The 23,719-nt window shown below is 51.6% G+C and overlaps 1 protein-coding gene across 2 annotated transcripts in view; it reads right to left on the bottom strand.

The window, feature by feature from the left end:
* The window catches only part of VAV2 (vav guanine nucleotide exchange factor 2), a 127,692-nt gene extending 104,147 nt beyond the window's left edge, over nt 1–23,545 (bottom strand). The window contains exon 1 of one of the 2 annotated variants that reach the window (XM_068211105.1): nt 22,936–23,545. In XM_068211105.1, coding sequence (XP_068067206.1) covers nt 22,936–23,139 — 204 coding nt within the window. In that variant the 5' untranslated portion in view covers nt 23,140–23,545. The remainder of the gene's footprint in view (nt 1–22,935) is intronic. The other variant, XM_068211106.1, reaches the window with a different exon arrangement.
* Nucleotides 23,546–23,719: the final 174 nt, after the last annotated feature.

Genomic DNA, 23,719 nt, shown 5'->3' with positions numbered 1-23,719 from the left:
GATTCCCCCCCCCCCCAGCAGCACCAAATCTCCCATGGCTTTGTTCCCCCTGGCTTTGTTCCTCCCCAGCTTCGCCCCATTGTCTCTGGTGCAGAGGCAGCACAAAACCTCCCTGCAGAGAATTCCCCTCCCCATTTGGATTCAAGTCGCAGCTCATCAATTACTTCAGATGGACAGATTAAATTTCAGGTTGTTGGACAGCAGATTTATCTATTGAGAAGTGGAGAATGAAATTATTTCTCAAACAGTTTAGCACTATTATTTCCCCCCCCCACCCCGCCTTTCAAAGCCATTCCCATTGCTGAGCGCTCCAGGGCTGGGCAAATTCCACTTAGGGAGGCTGATTAATGAGCCTGAAACACTGATGAGGGCTGACCTCTCCACAGCTTCTCCTTCTCACATCCCCTCACAAGCACCATTTATCCCCAGGAAAGCACCTGAGGGAAAGCAACCATGGATTTTAGCAAACACCCATAGCAGGGCACTGGGAGGGCTGGGGGAAAGCAAACCTACAGCAAGAAAAGGGAGGAAAACCAGCCAGAGCTCAGGGGGGATGGAAAATTCCTGCACAAACCCACCAGGAGCTTCCACCTTGCCCAAGAGAAGCAAACCAACGGTCCAGCAGCAGGGCAGGACAGGCTGCCAAGCCCTGCTCTGGTCCTGCTGATCCTCAAACCTTCACTCATCATCACCCTGGCATGGCTCAAAGGGACCAAGATGCCCCAGTTACCCCACAGGAACTTCCCATCATGGTGTCTTAAAGGGAAGAGGTCTCAGTTAACAATATAAAAGCCATGAACTGGAAACCAGAGTATAGATTGAATTGTGAAAAAAATAATTAAAAACTACAAAATGAAAGAAAAACAATAACAAACAGAGAATCTGGAGTATCCTGTTAAATACCCAGAGGTCCCAAACCTCAGCCCCAGAGGCAGAGGACACTCAGAGGGGGCTGCTGTCACCCTGCCAAGCCCAGGGCTCCAAGAGCTCATCCTATTTTATCCAAGGGACGTTTTCCTGAACTCCCCATAAAGACTGCCAGGTTCATTTCCCCCATTACATGCGGGGAAAAAAAATGGGAAAACAAAAAGAAGGCTGTAAGTGTGGCTAAAACCCCCCCTCCATCAGGCAGCTGAGAGTCCAGGATAACTCAGGGCTGGAGGAAGGGACAGGGATCCGGTGACATCCCTGAGCCCAGAGGGAAGAGACGTCACAGGCAAGCCCATCCGAGGGTCACCCCACGGGGCTCTAAATGAGAGGAAGGAAGCTGCAACTTCCCCAAGAAAACGCTGGACCTGCCACTGCTGACAGTACTTCCCTCCTTTGTGGAGCCCTCCCGGGCCTGCAGACGCTGGGAAAGGCAGAATAATTGAGGTTTTAATGCTTTAATTGCAATGCCTGGGAAGGTTTCATCCACGGTGCTTACAAGGGCTGAAATTCCCCCAACCACCCCAAATCCAGCGGGTCCAACAGGTTCAGCACTGCTGCAACCCCACCAGCCCCAGGCACGAGGTTTGTGTAACCCAAACCCTTCCCACTGAGGCTCTGGAAAACCCCAATCAAATCACAGAATCACAGAATCACAGAATCACAGAATCACAGAATCACAGAATGATGAGGTTGGAAGAGACCTCTAAGATCATCCAGTCCAACCCATGCCCTAACACCTCAACTAGACTATAGCACCAAGTACCACATCCAGTCTTTTTTAAACACATCCAGAGATGGTGATTCTACCACCTCCCTGGGAAGACAATTCCAGTACTTTATTATTCTTTTGGTGAAATTTTTTTCCCTAACATCCAACCTGCACCTTCCCTGACGTAGCTTGAGACTGTGTCCTCTCAAATCCCTCTGCTGCTGATTGTACCCTAGAAATTGATCTTTTAGGATATCTCTAAGAGACCTGAAGAGCCAACCCCAGGGGAAACAAGAGTTTCTGGCAAAACCGGGTGGGCACAGCCCCTCTCTGACAGCCCTGGTGTCCAGCAGCTCCTGGGGGATGAATGGCAAGGCAGGGAGCAGAGGCTTTGCACCCCTGAGTGTGGGCAGGCCACCAAGGATCATCACCCTGCTCCAGAGGAGAAACCCAGAAACTTCCAAGGTTCATCAGCACCCCAGCAAATCCATCCAAAGGTGGTTCTTTTGGGCTTTCTCCCAGAATCCAGGAATCTCAGGCTCCTGCATGCTAGATCTGGGTGTCTCCACGGCAGACTGATAAATCCAGGCTGGGATTTACCTTCCTGAGCAATTAAATCTGAGGCTGCAGAAAGCCTGGGAGCAGGAGAGCTCGGAGGCATTGCTCAACCTGCCCATGTTTGGCATCCTGAATGAAGAGTTCCCTTCCACACTCCTCAAACCCAGCCTTTTTCTCTTCTTGCTGGAAGAAACACAGCTGCATCAGGGGAACTCAGTTAAAAAAAAAAAAGAAAACAGGGAAAAAAGGAAAAAAGTACAAAGAAAAGAATAAAAAGAGATGTCTTAGGTCATAGTATTGCTGTGATTCCTAAGCTCGTGTTTGCCTCACCCAGGATCACACTTCACCACAGATAAGAGATGGGACATGTGAAAAATAAACCCTGATGGGAGCTGATGAAGAAATGAGATAAGTCCATGCGTGGGAAGGCTCCTGCAGAGAAAACTCCAAACATTTGGGCCAACCCAAAGCTTTGAGAAAGGACTTGACCTGAAGCATGACAGTCAAATTACAACAGACCACTCAGCTGCTCTTGAGGAAGAGGAGGAATTGCGTAAGGCCAGCTAGAGTTACACTGCAATGCTGCTCTTCCAGGGAACCTTCCAGGCAGGAATTCTCCTCCTGCTCCTCAGGCTGGCCCAGGGAATGGAACCCTGATGAACTTTTGACAGGACAGTGATGAGGAAAGCTCTGGTGCAGCTCCCAGATGAGTCAATAGCAGCCAAGTCAGCAAACGGAGCCTTGTCACGTCCAGCCTGCAGGCCTGGGCTCATTCAGGACATTCCCACAACTCATTTTTGTCTCTTTAAAACCAAGCTGCCCTGAAAAAAGGGTGAAGAGCCAAGCTGTGAAATTTCTGTGAACCACAGGGTGGGACTGGAGGGTTTCTGCAGCAGGGGACTGCAGTGTCAGTCGTGCAAAATTGTCAAAACAGACAATTAAATAACAATCAGACATGCAAGCTGAATTAAAAATCTTTATATATCAGTTATAGAGGAGTCCCATATGAACAGATTTTAAATATTTATTGATATCTGGAAGGTCCCTGCCCATGGCTGCAATGAGCTTTATGGTCCCTTCCATAAAATCTGTGATTTTTATGATCCCCAAACACCCCTGAGCTGACGTTAGCCAGAGGAACATCCTCATTTCAGGGCACACAGCAGTCTCTGCTTTCTTAAAGCACCTCAAGAAATCTGATTTTAGAAATTCTGCCATCAGACCAGCAGCATGCAATCTTCCAACATCCAAAAGACTTTTCTGGGAAGAGCTTGTATGGCTGCCATGGCATTATTCATCCATCGTGGGTAAAATGCAATTTTTCTGCACGCAGTCACGCTGTGGGGTGACTCCTTTCCAATTAGCCTCACTTCACTCTCACAAAGCCTCCAAAATTACAGCTAAATGTGGTGTTTTCCTCAGAGCAAGAAGTGCCAGGGTACCTGCCAGGAGGTAGAACAAACAAACTCCTGCCACATTCATCCCACAGAGCCCAAGCAGAGCATCACCCACAGGGAAATCACCACTGCAAAGCAAACTCTCAGCCAAGGAAAACATTTATAACTCGCGGCTTTTACCTTTGAAATGGGTGATGGGGGAAATAAAAGCCTGGGAAAACTGCAAATGCCTGTTGTGGTGAGATTTGCAGAGCCTTGCCCACCAGATCAGACCTGGAGGGGGAGAGTTCAGCTCCCAGATCAGCGGAGGAGTTCTGCACGCCAGGAGATGGAAACAGCCCACCCCTGGTGACAGGCACGGTGACACCAGGGCTGGGTGACACCTCCTGGGCTGCTGCCAGCCTGCCAGGCACCCCCAGAGCCCTGCTGAAAACCAGGCCAGTGGGTCTGGAGAGAAACAGCCCCGAAATGTCATCCCAGGGGCCGGGATGGCATTTTTAGGAGCAGACAACAAATTCTCAGAACATTTCACTTAATGGCACCAGGTAATGATGCTGAAAGACACCCCCCAGCTCCTGCCTAGAGAAGGAATTAAAACCACAACACTTCTCACACTCTGGAGGACTGATGCAGACCTGCACCCGAAATCAAGCTGCATTTTCACACGATTGAGCCCCAAATGTGCTTTTTAACAGGTCCCTGGGTGCTCGTGGCAGCACATTAGGGCTCTGCGCTGCATCAGCTCCTCGGGGCAGAGCTGAGGCTGGCTGCAGCAGCTCAGCACCTTCTTCACCCCAAAAAGCAGCAGAAATGGGGTCGTGGGGTGCCCCTGGGCCAACCAACCTGTGCATTGCTCCTCCAGCATGAACAACCCTCCTGTACCACAGGAGCTATGCCTGGGGAGGGAGCAGCCACTGCCCAGCAGCTCCTCTGAGCCTCCTGGGTGATGGGCAAGAGCTGGGCACTGAATCTCCAGCTCTGGGCAGCAGCAGGAGCTGAAGCAGAGGCTGGCAGAGCTGGGGAAAGCAGCCTCGGGTGGCTGTGCCAGCCTCTGGAGGCTGCCTGTGCCTGGGGACTGAGGATGGACAGGCAGCCCCGAGGCCCTCGGGGTCACTCAGGGCTTCTTGCTCTCCTCAGCTTTAAATAATGAATGGTTTTGCTGCATTTCAGTATTGGGAAGAAGCAGTGCTGGGAGCAGGAAGGGCTTTTGGTAATGCCCACATTTAAACCGAGGCTGGGATGAGCCCCCTGCACTGCACCTTCCCCCCAGGAATAGGAAATTGTCAGAGTTTTAAATGCCAAACCCACAGCTGGGTACTCAGAGCTCCCCTGGCAGCAGGAGAAGCCTCCCATGAGTCTCTACCAGACTCCAGAAAGCTTCAGAGCACATCCCAAAATCCTGCTTGCCCAAAAGTATCAACCCCAAATCCATCCCTGTGTCCCAGGAAAGGAAAACCCAGCCACCAGCACAGCCACAAACACCCGTTTTTTCTTTCCCCCTAAAGCACTTGTGCTGCCCTGGGCAATTTGCATTCAGGGTATCAGTTCCTCTCCTTGCAGCACTGCAAGGAAATTAATTAACTGAAGAGTAACTGCAAGTATCACAGAGCTTGGGAGGCCAAGACAGGAAATCTGAAGGTTAACCATCATTTTTAATGTAGGCACAAGCTAAAAATCAGAATGAACTTTGATCAAGGGGAGGATGAAGAGGCCACAGGCATTACTGTGATGTTGCTTGGTTGTTTTTTTTTTTTCCCAAGATTTTAAGATTAGAAGCTGTATTTTATCTGTAAGATTTCAATTAAGCATTTGCAGCCCTGGTGGAGGAAAGGGAGAGGTTTAATTCCTTACTAGAGAGCATCAAGCATCATTGCAATCACTCTGACACATCAGTGGAAGCCAGGTGAAAAGCACAAGGGCCATCATCACTCCTTGATCCTGGCACCGTATTTGAAAGGAAACCCTAATTGTGGGAAGGATGCTCTGAGCCCCAGCAGTGGCTCTGCACTGCTGCCCGTGCCCAGCACCGCTCAGTTATCCCAACCCACAGCACAGGAAGAAAACAGGCAACAAAAAGGAAATCACTTCCCATTTCGAGTTATTTTTTGCAAGGGTGGAATTGAATGAGACTCCAGCCAGAACTGAGTCTGGTTCTGGGAAGTTTGCTAAAGCATCAAGAGATTTGTCAGCACGATGAATTAAAGATCTTTCTGCTTAAATTTTGGCCACGCAATCCACACCTCCCTGGATTTGGGCAGAACCCTGTCCCTGACCTCCCCTGAATCAGAACAAGGGGAGCTTCATTTCTGCCCAATTTATTCCAATCTCTCCTTGAGGATGTGACTATTTTACCTTATCTGGGAGATTTTTTTTCCCCCTCCCTTCCCAAGCTCCAGAGGTAAAATTTACTGCCCCAGCATTGCAGAACAGTTCCTGCTCCCCATGATGAAAACAGGCTACAGAAAATTAATCTACCGGCTACTTAATTTGTAAAGCTGCTTAAAAAGGTCAGGTCCCCAGCTCATAAAAACCACCACTGAGAACAGATCCCAGCGATTACGGGAAACAAGGCTCTGGATATTGATATAAATTAATGCTTGGGGAGGATAACAAGCTAGCAGGACCCTCTCATTTAACACCCACATCCCACTCCTGGCAGCTCCCAACACTCATTTATTACAGTAACACACCAGGGGTGCCCCCAGAGCTGGCACCTGAGGCTAGAGGGGGTTGGAAATCCTCCCAAAATCTCCTGGATGCTTTGACTGAACTGTTTCCAGATCTGGCCTCATATTTTCTGCAAGGCAAGTCCTCCTTTCTGAGCCAGGTTAACAGGGGTTAAACACACCCAAGCAAAGAAATTTTTTTTAATGTTTCTTATCCTATTTTTTTTCCTCTGCTAAAAACAAGGAAGAACATTATTTTGTGGTTTCATGTATTTTTTCAAACGAGGTTTTGGTAAATTATTTCATGGGAAGCTGCACGCTGGGGATTAATCACAAGCACAACACTTGTGTAATTCTGCACCGATTTACACTCTGTTAAGCAGGAAAACTTCTCTGGAAAATGTCCCTGTGAGACAATGGGAAAATCCAGGTTGGCTCTCTGGGAGCTTCCCTCCATTCCTGCATGGAGTTGGGTCCTGTCAAACCCAGCTATTTCCCCAGGACATCATTCCCTCTGGAACAACCTGCTCCAGTGCAAGGGGGGATGAGCATCCAGGCCCCTTCCAACCCAAACCAGTCTGGGATTCCATGGAACAGGATTTAATGAGGTAGTTACCAGCCAGACAGGAGCAGCTCCACCAGACAGTGCACAAGCAAAGCTGACTGTTAATTGGAATATCTCAAATAAACTCTGGTAGCAGAGTAATTGCATTTGCAGAGCGTTAGGGAAGGTTGGGTTGCTTTTGCTGTGCCAGGCTAATTAATTTGGTACAATTTGAGGATGCAGATAAGGCCCCAGGGACATGTTGGGCTGGACCATTAATGCTGTGTTTCAGCCAGAGGGGTGAAGAGGGGAACTGGCAGCAGCATCTGATTCCTTCTCAGCAGCTCCACTCCATCTCCTTCCAAAGCCACCCACTCTGCTGGACTGGGCTGGGAATTGTCTGCACAGGAAAGGACAATATTTGGAGCTTAATGAGAGAGGATCAATAAGTCTAAACAGGCAGCAGCCCTAAAAAAGCTCACTGACCCACGAATTAAAGTGACTTTATTGACACAGTTAAGACACTATCAACACCCAGTCAAAGGCAGACTCTTCATTTCCCCTTTTTTTTTTTTTTTTGGCAGCATCCCTGCTTTAATTTCCTAAGTACCACCCAACTGAAGTTAATTTTTAGTACAACTGCATGTATGACTTCCTTATGCTTTAAATTATCCCTTCTCTTAGCAACTGCCTCCACCAACACACACACACAGAGCGTGGAACTCGGGGAGGGATTTTTTTTTTTTAAGCACAGAATTAAGGTGTGAGAAGAAACACGAAGGTTTTTGTCAGACTTATGTACACTCAGCTCTGAGCAGGAGTTATTAAAAAGCCTGGCTTGGGAGCCAGCACGATGCATTTAAAAAGCCATCCAGCAAACATTAAGGCAGGTCTGGCTCCTGTGGAAATGGCCGTGGCACACATTAGGCTGAGCTGCTAGGAATAAATTGTTCCTCTGCATAATGCAATGGAGACCATGCAAAGAGGGAAAATGAAGGCTCCACAGTATTTTACAGGGCTATAAACAGCCGGGGAAATAAAACATCTCTCCTAAGGTGTAGCTTCCAATGCAAAAAGCTCTTATTCAAAGCAGTGCTGCCTCCAGCTCCGTGGGGGAAAGGCTCTCCAGCTGCCGAGTGCCTCGGGGAGGGGAGCAGAAATAACATGTCACGTAAAGTCATCGTGACCCGTCACTTCTGCTGACACTCACGGAGCAGATGGAGGCTTTTCCTGGAGCACACTCCACCAGGAACAGCATTCCCTGGCCAGGGCTCGGGCAGTGACCAGCATCTGTCTGCTGGAGCTCTGGCAAGGGGCTCCCAGAGAGCAGAGGCTGAGGGAGCCAAGCCCTGCACAGCCTCCCTTGCTGTGTGACTGTCCCTGGGTGCTGACCCAGGGCACCTCTGCTGTTTTCCTGGGAGCTTGGGCTCGGTGGGAGTGGTGCTGCTGTCAGGCTGTGGGATTTGGGGAGGTGGGGAAGGAGATTCCATCCTGGTGATGGTGCAACCATGGAGTTCCTCCCCGAGGATTCAGAGCCCTTCCACCTCTGGGTTTGGAACAGCGCAGGGAGAGCACCTCAGGGCAGCTCTTCACAGATCCCAAATCACTGAGTGTGTGCTGAGGGGCACAGGCAGAGCCCAGGGACAGCTGAGCCCTCTGTGAGCCCGGCCCTGCACGCCCCAGGACGTGCTGACACTCTGAGCCACCATTCCCAGCTTGGCAGGAGGGACCAAAGGGATTTAATGGAGGCTTCAATCCTCCTCCACTCCCAAATACCTCCTTCCACCCCAGGAAACTTTCTTCACGTTGCACTGAATAATCCAAGGAACATCCTGTAGAAGCGATGGAAGGATCTGAAATGCAACTGCAGCTCCGGTTTTGGTTCCCAGCCATGTCAGCTCTTCCCTGGTACCGAGCTGCTGGTCTCACTCAGACACTCACCTTTTGAACTTTTGTCCCTCCTCCAGCACAAGGAAGGAGCTCCCAGCTGCTCGGTGTCTGCTCCACCACAGCTCTGAATCCTCGGGGAGGAACTCCATGGTTGCACCATCACCAGGATGGAATCTCCTTCCCCACCTCCCCAGATCCCACAGCCTGACAGCAGCACCACTCCCACCGAGCCCAAGCTCCCAGGAAAACAGCAGAGGTGCCCTGGGTCAGCACCCAGGCAGGAGGGACAGTCACACAGCACCTGCAAACTTCTGGCTGTACCCTGGACCACTCCATTCCTTCCCCAGCCCATTTCCTCCACGAGGAGCTCCAAGGTCTCACACCAGGTCAGTGTGACCCCCAAACCCTCTGGAGGGCTGGGAAATCCAGCTCAGCTCCCTCCCAGCAGTCAGAACCTCCTCCCCAGCTTCTCTGCAGGCTGGGAGGTTTGGGAGTGCCCACTGGGAAGCCTGGAGAAGGGACAGCATCCAGGGAATGCTGCGGAGGACACGGCACTGGGGCTGTCCCACAGCTCTCCCAAGCTTCCTGGAGCTGCAGAAGGATCCATGTTCTGAGTCTGGGACTCAGAACCATCCCAGGAGGGTGAGGAGGAGGGGAGGAAGAACTCACACTTCTGTCCCCTTCCCTTCACACAGCCACACTCAAACAGGGACAGCTATAACCCAGCTATAATCCAGCAGCTGAGCCCTTTCTGACAAAAACAAATTCTTGATTACAAAATCCAGCCCAGCTGTCTCTCCCCAAGCCCCAGGAAGGCAGAGGGACAACAAATCACTCTGGCCAATGGTTCTCCTCAGGGACAATGAGATCTGGGTGCTCTGCATTCCCAGGTTATCTGGATAACCTCTGCCCAGGATCAGGACCTCTGTTTGCAAAGGGCCTGGTACCAAGTGGAGCTTGGACCTGGGAATCCATGAGTAACACCAAAACAATCCAAAAAGTAATGCAAATAACCCAAAGTAATGCAAAGAGTAACAGGTAAGTGGCTTTTTTGGGCACTCACATCCACTGCTAAGGGAGATTCCTAAAGAGCCAGGGTGTGGAAGCAGCCCACAGCACCATCCCCACAGCTGGCTTTTCACAGCTGCCTTAAACCCACAGAAGTGTAAAAATCCAACCGGTTTTGGGGGCTTTTTTTGTCCCCCAGAAAAGTCCTGCAGAAGTTTTTCAGGAATAACAATGCCAAAGCACCCAGGGACAGCACATGGAGCCCTGGGCTGGGCAGGACCCCACCAGCCCCTGGGATTATTGGTTATCCTGGGATTCCAGGGAGCACAACACGAGCACGCCAGAGCTGAGGAGAGCAGCGTGGGAGGCTGAAGATCCCTTCCAGTTCCTCAGACACTGGAAATGTCAAACCCCAAAGACCTGAGCCAGCCCTGGGTGGGATGAGCAGGCAGCGCCAGGAGGATTTTTGTCCAATTTTTGAATAAAAACCCTCAGTGGGTGGAGGGAGGAGAAGCTCCACATTGATCCTTCAGCACTCCCAGCCTGGCTGCTGACGTGCCAGAGACAAACCCAAGCAGTTATTAAGGCACCTCGAGCAGAGACAAGTTAAATATCTCTTTTTGTGAGCGGGTCCCTCCCGTGCTGTGTGGGAGCAGCTCCTCCTGCCTCAGCAGCACCAGAAGCAGGTAATGACAGCCCTGCTCAGCTGAATAACGGGTTTCTGTAGAGCCAGAACCCTCCTGACACCGTGGCTGTGTCACACAGCATCCTCACACCCTGACACTGCTATTAGAAGAGCTGTCTCTCAAAAAAAAAAACAAAAAAACCTCTAAATCAGCAGGAAAAAAAAAACAAAAACAAAAACAAAACAAGATTTGAGCAGTTCTACATCTGCTCAGAGAAACACAGATTTTCCTGTGAAGAGACTCTGGAAAACCTGGTGGCTACAGGGGGTTATTCCTTCCCTCTGCCCCAGCTCAGGGGGTTCAACATCCCTGCACACACACAGCCCCATCTTTGGCAAATCCTCTCTGGATTTATGAGGCTGCTTTCCACCCCCTGAAGTTTTACTCTCACTCCTTTTATTCACATCCACTTAAATCAGCTGTTTAAGATGGTTTTTGTCCCCACATAAAACAGGTCATTCTGTTCACTCAGTTCTTGCTGGTGGAGCCCAAAGCTGAACGTGGGTTGGCTTCAGTTTAATTCTTTTATTATTCTACAAGGAGGGGAGTCCAGAATCTCACCAATCATCATTCTGGGTTTATAAATTTTAAAACCTGAGCATTTTAAATTTGCTTTCAAGTCTGCAAGGCTTCAGAGAACACTTCAATCACGTTCTTCTGCATTTCCCCAAAGCAACAAAAGGAACGTTTGTCTGCCTTCCCTCAAGGAAAAATTAAACTGTCACATCACAGGATGCCAGGAAAAACACCAGGGGAGGAAGAGTCCTAGAAATATTTAACCTCAGTGCTGGGTGCAGAGCTGTGGGTCAGACACCTGCTCAGGGTGAGCAGGATCCTGATCCCTGAGGACGATGAAGGACCAGCACAGGGAACACATTTTGGAAGTGCCAACACAAACCTGCAGCTCCTGGTGACCACAGCGAGAGGCAAAGTGCAAGAAAAAGAGACTTTGATGAGCACAACGTGCAGGGATGCCACCCACTGGATCAGGTCACTGGGACAGCAGAGTTCTTCCCAGAGATATTCAATATTCCCCCCACACAGCCAGCCCAACCCAGGCAAGAGGGCTCATCTGGCACACTGAGCCTTCAAAAGGAACCTAAAGCCAGCAAAAAGTACTCTTGGCTTTGGGTGAAATGACAAAACAAAGGACACTGGAGCCTCAAATCACATCAGAGTCCCACATCCCAGCCCCATCCTTTCCCACTGCATGGGAACAGATTTTGCCCATGCTGCCAAAATTACCAGGAACTATGAAAACGCAATGAGGCTTCATCTTCCATCAATAAATTCATTTATTTTTCTATAGAGGCTCTCCCCCACCCTGGCAGCTGTATGCTAATTCCCCCTCAGCACTGCATTATTATCACTTGGAACAGATGTTGCAGCCACTCCAAAATCTGGAGGTTACAAAAACTATTAACCTAAGCTGGGCTGAGGAGGAGGAACAGCTCAGCCTTGTCCTTCCAGCCAGGCTTTGCTCTCCCTGCTCCAGCTCAGCCCCCACAGCAACGATGGGATCCCAAACTGCTCGACAAAAACGCCCCCAAATCTTACAGAACAAATTTAAAGAGATCAAGGGGGACGCTGTGATTTACAGGCTTGCACCACAAACTCAGGGAAATCAGCTACCAGGTCCCAGTGGGTTTTCAGCTGGGCACAAATGTGGATGCAATCAGCTATTTGGGGTTTTTTTGGAGGTGTCTCTGATGGGGGGTGTGTGCAAACAAAGTCATTTCAAGCCCAGATAAATCCAAGTGTGAAAGGTTTAGCATTCCCCATGGAGTTGCTTTCTCCAGAGCAGCCCAGTGTGGCTCCTGGAGTAATTAATGCCAAAATCTATTTATGACCTTTGAGTAAATTGTTCTTTTCTGAAGGGAAAGCTGTTAAACACGTTAGCAAATATAATTACGAGGGAAGGGGGGTGATGACAAAAATCTGGAATTAAATCTCTCCTAATTAGAAATGCTTCTTGCAACAACCTGGCTAAAACCCCACTCTGAGGCAGATACTGTAGCTTCATTAAAGCCTCCTCATTACCCTTCCCAAGATAACCCAGCTGTCAATACGAGGAGAATTCACTTCTAACCTTTGTCACCTCTAAGAAAAAAATAAAAACATTTAGGTGTTCTCCATGTGGGGAGAGCTTGGGGACGTGCACCTGAACACGCTGAGGGTGGAAAATGCAGCAAGGGAGCAGCAAAAGGTTTGTCTGGCTCTGACCCTCCCACCAAAGGAACAGGTTTGGCTGCTCAGGGTACCTGACCACGTTTTCTGCATCCCAGGTGAAGTTCTCACCAGTGAGACACTGATTGCATCAGCTCCAAGTGGCCAAAGCTGCAGGGAGTGGCAGAAGTTAAAGGTGGGAAGTCCCTTGGAAGTGTCCTCCCTCCATCAGTGTGAACATCCCAACCCCTGGAGAGCCCAAAAGTGATGGGTGAGGAAGGGTTAAAGTGAGGTAACAAATCTGTGATGCCAGCCAGGAGCCTGCCCTGTGACCTGCAAACGTACTCAGGGAAGATTCATGGCAAGATCCCAGATGAAACTTTTAATTCTTCCAGAAAGCCCTCCAAAAACTCCACTTTTCTGCAGAATTATTTGTGCTCAAGCAATACCCACTCCTAAATCCCCGGTGGGTTCCACAACCAAAAGCTGGGAGGTGCTCAGTGAATCAGCCATGGGGAGGGATGCACAGGAGGGGCAGGGACACCTCCCTGGGAATATCCACTCCCAGGCCAGTCTGGACAGGTCAGCAAACCTCACATTTCATCTCCTGCAACTTCACCCTGAAAAATTCACCTTTTTAGAGGCAGCCCCACACCTCCTGGGATGGCTCCTGCTGGCCTGGCTCCATGCCTCCAACCCCTTGACAACATGAGTTTTTAGGTCTATTTTGCAGCCTGAAAACCTATTTTTTTTCTACCAGACAGCCCCATCTCTCCGGGAGCAGCTGTTCCTGAAAGCATCACCCCAGAGCTGGAAGCTGCCACAGCACCACAGTAATGCCCTGTCCCCAAAATCCAGAGCTCTGCCACCACCTGGGCTCTGGCCAGCCAGCAGAACAAAGCCATTTACACCCTGCAGATGAGCAGCTGCTGCCAGAGGGCCACTAAAGGGAGCCCCGGGGCCAGTTCAGCCACCCAGGGCCAGTGGCTGAGCCCAGAGCCACACAGTGCTGAACAGCTGCAATTCCCAGCAAACAGCCCCAACCCCTGCAGCAGCAGCAGGAAAATAAAGATACAGAAGCTGATCTATAAAGGGAGGAAAAAAAAATCATAAACTCTTCTGCTGGGTTTACTAGGAAATTTTCTGGTTTATTTTCTGTTTAAAGCCACAATTCTCCCACAGCTATGGGAGGAAAAGTCTTGTCTCCTTTTTTTTTTGTTTTGTTTTGTTTTGTCTCCTCCCCTCTCCAAGGCTCACCAGTGATTTTCTTGGAAGATCACTCACATGAGAAAGTGCTTCCCATAAACACAAAGGGTCTCCATGTGCACACGAGCCTGCCCCAGTGCTGTGCACATTTCCTGTCCTGGGGCCATGCCACTCAGCCTGGGATTTCCAGGGTTGAAACACTCCAGCTGTTAAAGAAATACAATCTTATTTACATACAAATATATCTACACCCTTTACACATCCACCTCTAGCCCATATTTTAGATATAAAACATATTTATACCATCACAGATTCTCATTGCTTCTGCCACAAAGCCCAACCTGTCTGGAGCAAGGCTCTGCTTTAGGAAAAACCTTTATCCTGCAGGAACCTGAGTGCTCTGAGAGCATTCCAAGCTCTGCCAAACCCAAAGAAAGCAAAGCCAGCAGGAACACCTCCCTGTGGGGCAGGTGCTGGCCAAGGCCACGCTGGCAGACCCTGCCATGGGGTTTTCCTGCAGGGATCAGGAGCTGCCACAGCTGGCACAGGCAGTGCCCTGCTGCCAGGCTGGCTGTACATTTGGTCTCCAGGCGCTGGGCGCCCCGGGCTCCGTGGATTTCACAGATAATTCTGTGTTTGTGGTGCTGAACACAAATCACTCCTCCTGCTCCTCCCCTTCCCCAGCCACAAGCCTCCTCTGTTCCCTCCTCAGCCCCCTTCAGATACCAGATGTTCCATTTAGCTGTAAACCACTATAAAACACACCAAAAGATATGAATGCTACAAAAAGGCCAATTTACTCCCCCCTCCATCAGTGTTAAGGCAAATGCTGGAAGAGAAAGAGCAAATCTCCTCCATGGGAACCTTTAAACCTTCCCCTTCTCCTCATTTACCAAATCCTGGTGGTTTGGGGGCCAAAGCAAGGCCCCAGTAGGGGCAGGCACAGGCTCATGGTCCCTGCTGGAGCACCAGGGGACAGCCCAGAGAGGCACAGAGCCCTCCCAGCCTCCCACTCCCAGCACACCCAAAGGCAGCTGGCAGCATCTCCCTGTGCCAAACCAGCTCCATCACCCGGAGCACGGCCTGGGAGGGGGCACTGTTCGAGATGGGAGATGCTCCCCAGGTCCAGCAAGCTGGAAATCCCATCCTGAGAAGCCCAGAGGCATCACAGTGAATAAAATCTGATTTTAAAATCTGATTTACTGGTGGGTCTGTACCACGGAGTCCATTGACTGCAGAGTTCATTGGATCCACGAGGAGCAAGGCAGGATATGAGTCAGGCTGGTGGCTTTCCAAGGAGGCAGAGGAGGCTCCTGCAGCTGAATCCTGGCTGTCCAGACAGGGTTACAAAACAGGAATAGATTCCACATTACCTCCTCAGAGCAAAGGGTGCTGGGCAGAGGAGGGACAAGGGGCAGGCACATCCTTTGTCCTGGGGCAGGAAGGGCTGGCAGCTCTGACATCAGGGTGAAGCAACTGCTTGGGGACTCCAGGAAGGTGTCCAAAAAGATCCACAGAAGTGCCCAAAAATTTATTCTGCAGGACCTGGGACAAGGCTGGGAAATCTGATGGCCAAACACTGCCCTGCAGTGACCTTCCTGAGGAGAACTGTTTTTTTTTTTTTTCGGAGCCTCCACAGACCAGCAAGCTGATCCATCTGTTATTTTCACAATTCCTTCCCCCCTGGAGCCCTTGTGGCTTTAGGCAGAGCACAAACACCCCCTGGCACAGGAGGAGGGGGCTCACACAGTCCGAACACCCATCACAGATATAAACCCCAAAAAAAGCCTTTCAGGTTAGGGCATCTGAGCTAAACCTTACTGTTAACTCAGACTAGGCTCCAGGGCTGGGCTAGCCCAGGATCTCAGACTAACACTCCCAGAAGCACAGAATGTGCAGGGAAAAAGCAATTCCCAGCCACAAAGCCCAGGGATGAGACACCTGGGGAGCAGCACAGATTTGTTAGAGACAAAGTTCTGCACTCTGTTTGCAGCCTGCACCAGAGAGCAGCCAGGAGGGAGAGCCCAGCCCTGCCTGTCCATCCCTGGGCATCTGGGAGGCTCCAGAGGGTGGAGGGCAGGGAATGCTTGCACCAGAGTTGTACCATGGGGTGAAGCACAGCCCTGAGCTGCAACCAAAGCAAACACAAAGCAGGGAGGAAAAGTCACTTTTATTAGAAGCAGACCTTTCTGCAGGCCTTTTTTTGAAGGGGAAATCCAAAAGCAATTTCATCGGCTCTGAGCTTGAGGTTGTCAAAGGCAGACTGTGATTAAGCTACCCTTGTCACAGCAATACCAGCACCTACATCACCAATAAACAGGATTTTGATGGCAAATGAAGAAAGGTTCTTCTTCCCCCTCCTGTAAAAGGAGCACTGAGGTTTAGAACCAGCAGGACACACAGCAGGTGAACCTGGGGGTGACCCAAAGCCCACCCCTGGGGCTCATCCTGGCAGGAGGGCTGGGGCTGACACTGGCAGCAGGGACAGCATCACCAGGAGCCCCAGGGGTGTGAGGATGCTGCAGGGACAGCTGGGCAGACAGATGGACTCAGCATGAACAGGACAGGGTCACCGTGGTGGGCACTGAGCAAGCCTTGGGGCGGGAGCAGAGCCACGAGACTGTTTGAAGATCACTGGAAGTCCAAAGGAGCAAACTGATGCTGAGAGCGGCGTGAGGAAATAAAAATTTATTTTAAAAAATGCTGCACAGCTCAAAGAAGGGGGATCCATGCTTTAAAAATCAAATCAGAGAGTCTTCAGCTCCCAGAAGTGGGGCCAAGCTCACTGCAATTCCCCAAACTCGCTGCAATTCCCCCAAGCTCGCTGCAATTCCCAAACTCACTGCAATCCCCCCAAGCTCGCTGCAATCCCCCAAGCTCGCTGCAATCCCCCAACTCGCTGCAATTCCCCAACTCGCTGCAATTCCCCAACTCGCTGCAATCCCCCCAAGCTCGCTGCAATCCCCCCAAGCTCGCTGCAATCCCCCCAAGCTCGCTGCAATTCCCCCAAACTCGCTGCAATTCCCCCAAACTCGCTGCAATTCCCCCAAACTCACTGCAATTCCCCCAAACTCCACCACCTCTCCATCAATCCTCTCCAACCCAACACAGGCACCTCATAGCCCTGCACCCACTCGTTCCCACTGCACCCTAAATCAGTGGGATCCTGATCCTCCCAGCCCAGCTCTGTCCCAAAAAGCCCCAGCCCAGGCTGCTGGGATTTTTTGGGATGAGCACATTTGAGCCATTTCTCAACACAGCTTGAGGGGAGTCAAGTGGAGAAGGGGAAGAGCTCCGGCACTGGGAAAAGGCTTTGTCTCTTTAAGAAACGACAAAGAAACGGATCAAAAATTTGCCCTCGGGTCAGTCTGAAGCAACATTTCTGTCCCTGCCAAAAATCAGGTCCCTTCTGGCTCCACATGAGCTGAAGGAAAAGGATCTGGGGCTCCCACACCCACAAAAGTTAGGGTGATGGGTCCCATCCCACCAGGCTGAGGTGGGGATGCTCAGCCCTCCCACCCCAAATTCCCTCATTTCCCCAATTCCTCACCCAGCTGCTCAGAGCCAGCAGCTGTGTCACTGTGTCACAGACCCAGTGCCACTGCCAAAAACCCTCCTGCTCCTCTCTGGAGGGACCCAGCCCCCAGGCACCCCCTGTTCCTGGCACAGCACCCCGGGTCACCACCGGGCAGGATGGACCAGCCAAGCGTTTTTTATTTTTTACAGCTCATCCACTGGGACAGGGGCAGCTTCCAAACCCGGTCCCAGCTTGAAAATAAAACAACCAAATCGCCTATTTTTTTTTTTTTTTTTTTTTGGCTCTGTGTTTTTAAAGGCATCCATTCATTCAAGAGCCTGCTGCTGGTAGGTGTTTAATGCAGGTATTTAGCTCTCATCAATCATTCAAGAGCCTGGAAAAAGGGGAAAAAAAAAAGTTTTCGCTGCTTTTCAGGCTGCTTGGCACAGCTCACAGCATCCATCCAACACTGTCCACCTCCTCCTGCCCCACCAGAATATTTATGAGCCTTCAGCTGCAGGTTCAGTTGGATCCTTCAGCCTCAGAGGGTCTCAAAGAGAGTCCCACCTCTGCTGGCAGAAGGTTGGAGGGCTCTGCTTGGCATGCAGAGCGGGGCTGGGCAGGAAGAGTGGCAGCAGCTCCTGTTTTGCAAGGAGCTCACGAGCCTGGCTGGACACACAGAGCACCTTTTTTCCCTCTGTGAGGCTCAGCACATCCCCACGGGAAGTCAGTGAGACACAGTAAACAGGGATATGCAACGAGGCCATTTTTCACAGCCCCCCCTTTTTTTTTTTTTCTTTTTTTTTCTTTTTTGGAACAGAACCCAGTTTCAAAAAAAAGCAGAGAGTAAATAAAAAGCTAGAGGAGCTGAGCAGGGTAAATCAAGAGTGGCTACACAAACCTTGCTCAAAGAACCCACCCAGCCAGCCCTGATAATACTGAATTATATTTAACTACTATCATGACATATGGAAGCAATTACAAGCATTGTAGCTATAAAGCCTTCAAGAGGCACGTTAAAAACCCCAAAGCCTTGTGAATAATCACCTGCCCCAAATCCTCCAGCGTGCCTCCACCCCCCCCTGTACCTGGGGGGGGCTCCAAGCCACCTGCTCCCAAGCTGTCCCAGCAAACCAGCACCTCCATCAGCAACAAACGGGATTTTGGTGGCAAATGGAGAAAAAACAACAGGTACAGAGGCATGTGACAGCTCAGGCAGGTGTGGGGGCTGCAGCCACCAGTCCTGGCAGTCAGCTGTCTGCCAGTAAGAGCAAAGCAGAGCAGTGGGCAGCCCAGCCATCACTCCAATTAGCTTTGCTGCCTCTCATCAGCCTCCAGGGAGGGCTGCATTCCCTCTGGAGAGATGTCAATAAGCTTCAAAATAAGAATCCTTAATGAGCTGGCCATTACTGCTAACTTCAACTCTAGTGCACCCACCGACACATTCACTCCCTGGCTGCTTCACTTCCAGATTCCAGGAGGTTCTGGAGCAGGAAAATGAAGAGATTTAGCAGTGTCCAGAGCAGCCTCTGAGGAGGGGTGAGTGCAGTGTGGTGGGACTCCTGATGTTAAATCACATCACCACAGCTTTGTGTAGGCACCAATTTCCACCTCTCTTGACCCACAGAGATTGCAGCAGGTGCTCAGCCAGCCAGGACAGAGCAGTGGGGCAGGAGCTGGGGGGTTATTGCTTCTGTCTCAGCTGTTCTCCCTTGAATTAACCCATTTTCCTTCAGCTGCAGAGACTGGGAGCAGAAATGCCCTTCACAGCATCCCCAGGAGGGGGGAGGCTGAACCAGAGGAGGGACAGTGATCTGGAACTCTGCAGGAAACTCCCAGATCCCCCAGTTTTCCTGGATAATTCCTGATCAAATCCCACACTTGCAAAGGTGTCTGGCACAGCTGATGCAGCCCCAACGAGGTCTCTGCTCCTGAGAGGGAGCAGCCTGCAGCAGGCTTCCCTACCAACCTCCAAACACATCCAAGGCCCTGTCAGGAAGGATTAATTTTATCTAAGGCAAATGCCGAATGGAAAAGAAAAAAGAAAAAAGAAAAAAGAAAAAAGAAAAAAGAAAAAAGAACCTCACAAAACTCACAGCACCAAATATGAACCTCACCCAAACATGCAGGTGTTTTACTGCACATCTTTTTTTTTTTTATGCTGAAACATGAGTGGAGAGTCATTTAATTTGTATTTGACCAGAGATTTAACAAAATTAAGATTCAAACCTAATTACTGACGAAAATGCAAAGCTTAAAGATCTCTGTCTCACTCACAAGAGCACACAGTGACAGAGGACTGGAATTAGGAAGGGGAATGGGGAGAGGAGTGGGGTTCTGGGGACGGCTCTGGGGCAGGGGGGACAGGGAACAGAGGGCTCCTACCTCTGCTCCCACCTTGCAAATTCAAATGTCCTCTGCATCACACTCTCCCAGCTGGCTGGAAAGTCACCCTGAATGACACCCCCAGGAATCCAATCACAGTAAAAGACATCATGATCAATAAGCACCGAGGGCAATCACCCTTATGCCACTTCCCAGCTCTCCAGAAACAGCCTCAGCAGCAGAAGCAACGAGCAGAAATGAAGTTTCACTCCAGGCTCATCAAAACCAGCGACTCTCAGAAGAGAGCTGGGACTCAAGATCGTTTTTCCTGTTTATTTTGTTGGCCACTCTGGAAGTTCTTTGGGTCATCCCATCCTCCCAGGCACCACCAAACAGCAGATTTGGGTCTCTGGAACTGAACATGAAAATGAAGCAAACTTCAGACTGCAGCCTAACAGGGTGATTTGCCTCATTTATTTAATTAAGCATCATGTATTAAACTACTGCTGCCTGGCCAGCCTGGCCTCTCTGCTGCACAAGCACAGGGAGGTTTTATGAGGCTGGGGAGATTTCAGGAGGACAGGGACACCAGTCCATCTCTCCACAGCAGGAGCACCAGTCCCTGCAGCCTCCCTGCCCTGCCAACACTCCAACAGCAGCAAGGAAAAACAAATCAGCACAGAAAAGGATTAAAAAAACAACACACAAGTGCCTGGGTCTTAAAGCATTTCTCTGCGGAGATGTGATTTCACCTCTGGCCTTTGAAATACTGCTCACCTCGGGCAAAACTCTGTTTCTCACTGCACACCTCACTTAATTCAGCGGGAAAGGTGGATGACAGAGTATTACTGGGTGTTTCAAGTCTAGCACAAGTGTCTTGTCCCCTGGCATTTTACCTGATTAATAACAAAATGAGCTCTCTAGTGAGGCAGATAGCTGGTTAGCCAGTCCAGCCAGCCAGGCAAAATGTACATTTATCATCAAAAACAACCTCTGAAGCTCCTCGGCGCGCTCTGCCTTGCACATCCCTACCCCGTGTCTGAGCACATCACAGCTGGGTGACACAGATGGATTCCAACATTATTCCTCTGAAATTTGGCCTAGAGACACTGAACTGCTCCCCCAGAGCCACAACAGGGCTGGGGCATCCCAGGGGTGTTTGTCCCCTCTGTGGTTGGGCTCAGCCCCTTCCTCCCCATCACCTCAGGGCAGCAGAAGGTGCCTTTAACCACCCTGGGAAGAAGCCAAACTCCCAAACCCAGGAATTACCAAAAGAACATCAAACACATCAAATATAAAGGCTGACTCCAGAGTGGTTTGGGACCCATCCAGGCTGAGGCATCAGCTGAGCCTCACCAGAGCATCCACTCCCACACCAGGTGATGCTCTGCAGGTCCCGTGGGCTCAGCTCTGTGCTGGTCCCCCCTAATGACCTGATTTTCAGAGACAGGGCCACCAAACCCATCCCAGTCAGTCCCCTCAAGCTGTGAAAGCAGCCAGGTGGGATAAGCAGAAAGCAATTTTATTAAAGACAGCAGGGCTGCAAACTCTCCCCTCCAAGCAGCAAACACCTGCCTCGGCAGGGACAGCAAGAGCCTCCCCTCCAAACCACCCCAGATCCTCTCTGCAACACAGCTCCCACAGAACCAGAGTTTAGGCTGGAAAAGCCCTCTAAGATCGAGTCCAACCCATAACCCAGCACTGCCCGATCTGCCACTAAACCACGTCCCCAAGCGCCACATCTTTAAACCCATCCTCAACTCCCCACAGGGCAGCTACTGCACCAAAATCAGCTCCGTAGGGTTACAGTACTTCCTTAAAAAAAACCCCAAAACGCAGTGTGCCCTTCTCAGCACGCTCTAGGAAAGCTCCAGCCCTCCACATCCACAGCTCCTGCATGGCAGTTTATATTTGGAAACATCAGCCTGAGCGGAAAACAGTTTGATCAGTTCATAGGCTGGAAAGCCAAGAGGAAATCTCCCAGCATTGTTCCACCCTGGGAAGAGGCATCAGGACGTGTTGTTATTTACTCGGGGCTGGTTTCACCTCAGGGCTGGGGATTCCCATTCCGGTGCTTTGCAGGATCAAGGACATCCTCACAGCAAAGTGCCCTTTGCTCCCCAAAGAGGGGCTCCAAATCTGGGAGCTCCTGGCTGTCCTGAGCCACAGCAGCCACACGTGGTTGTGTCCTGCTGGGTGAAGGGAACAAACAGCTGGAAAAAAACATTGCCCTGGAAGGAAACTCCAGCGGAAAAAAGGAAAGGGATTCACTCTCACAGCACAGGAACACAGCTCGGGTGGGCATTGGAGGTTATTTATCCTTGAAGGCTTCAGCGAAGTTAAAAAACAGAAAGTTTCCCTTCAAATTTTACCGCTAGAACCTGCTGTTCAAAAATAAAAGCCTACACTCTAAAAGGAGCTTATCAACACAGGGGCTGCCGGCGGGCAGGGCACAAACCCTCATTTCGTTTGTTCTAATCGATTTCACTTCCCGATTCCCATGCAAATACCGACAGCTCAGCTTGCAAAAACACCGGCGGAACACTTAGACACAAAACAACCTGAGCTGATTTTACTTCTTTTTTTTTCTTTTCTTTTTTTCCGTTTGTTTAAGCCTCCTTCCACTAAACCAACCAGGAACTGGAAACACTTCCAAGGATGGAGACCTTTTAAAGGACCCAAATGGGAGAGCCTCGATGAGAGCGGGGCAGGGGACAGGGCAAGGGTGAAATTGGGGTCCCTGACCTGAGCCCCCCATCATCTCCCGCTGCGGGGATGGAGCACCGGGGCTCGGGCACTGCACTGGCCTCGCTCCCTGCCCGGCCGGGCTTGGGGAAGGCTCGCAGAGCACCGGAGGTTCGTGTGTTTTCGTAAATTTATTCATTTATTTTGCTTCGAGTCTTCCCAGCCAAAGTTTCGTCCCGGCGCCCGCTCCTCCCGCACATCCCAGACGGACCAGCGCCTCCATGAAAACCCCCAATAATCCCATCTCCTCCTTCTCCTCTTAGCCCTGTTATTTGCTTTTGTTTCGCCATGACTGTAAACACGAGGGGGATGTTTCCCTCCTGCCCGGGGTGTTCTCTCCCCGCTCCGGAGCCTTTCCCGTCCTGCCGCAGCTCCCCCGGCGCTGGACCGGCGAGAAACCGGGGGGATAAAGCCTGGGAGGGGCTGCCGGGCATCCGGGGGGGTGAAACAGCCGCTCTCCCACCCATCCCATCCCATCCTATCCCCGCATCCCACCAAGTTGTGGAGAGCAGCAGCCTCACCCAGGGATCCAGGTGCTCCTGGGGGTTCCCCACGCAGCCACCCCTCCAAGCACCGCTCCCCTCCTACCTGGGACATCTGCGGCCTGAAGTTGATGTCCTTGAGGTCGATGGAGCCGGGGGAGAGGTTGTGCAGCAGCTGGCACAGCAGCACCCCGTCCCGCAGCGCCTGCGCCAGGTCGAAGACCACCGCCGAGGGCCAGACCACCCGGTGGTTCGGGGGCAAAACTTTGCAGTCGATGAGCCAGCGGCCGCACTGCCGCCACTCCTCCATGGCCGCGCTCTGCTCGCTGCCCCCGGCCTTCCTCCTCCTCCTCCTCCTCCTCCTGCGGGCGCTCAGGGGCCGCGGGCAGCTGCCCGAGGGGCCGCTGTGCTCGGCGGCTCCGCGCTACCGCCCTGCTCCATCGCCGCCCGCCGGCCCCGAGAGCATCGCTCCGCAACGGGGCTGCGAGCGGGAGGAGGAGGAGGAGGAGGAAGAGGAGGAGGAAGGAGGGCGGCGCGGAGTTTTCCGGCAGAGGGCTGCCCCTGCCCCCGCTGCGGCCCCACCGCCTCGGCCGGGGTTAGGCGCGCCGCATCCTCCGGGAACAAAGCGGCGGATGGACGGACGGACGGACGGACGGACGGACAGGCGGGCACGGCGAGGCCGCCCCCCAGGCAACTCCGTGGCGGTGCCCTGTGGAAACTTGCACCGCTGACGGACCCCACCTGCGCGGCCGAGCCGGGCAGCCGCCGAGGGGGCGAGCGGAGCGTTCTCCCCGCCCCGGGCAGCGGAGCAGCCCCCGGCCCGCCCCCGGTCCGCCCCGCCGCCCCTTTGTCTGCGGGAGCCGGGGCTGCGGGCGGGGGCGGAGGGGCTT

This window comes from Anomalospiza imberbis, chromosome 21, assembly GCF_031753505.1.
Source record: "Anomalospiza imberbis isolate Cuckoo-Finch-1a 21T00152 chromosome 21, ASM3175350v1, whole genome shotgun sequence".
Classification (NCBI taxonomy): domain Eukaryota; kingdom Metazoa; phylum Chordata; class Aves; order Passeriformes; family Viduidae; genus Anomalospiza; species Anomalospiza imberbis.
The sequence above is the reverse complement of the archived record's forward strand: the minus strand, read 5'-3'. Positions and strand labels throughout refer to the sequence as shown.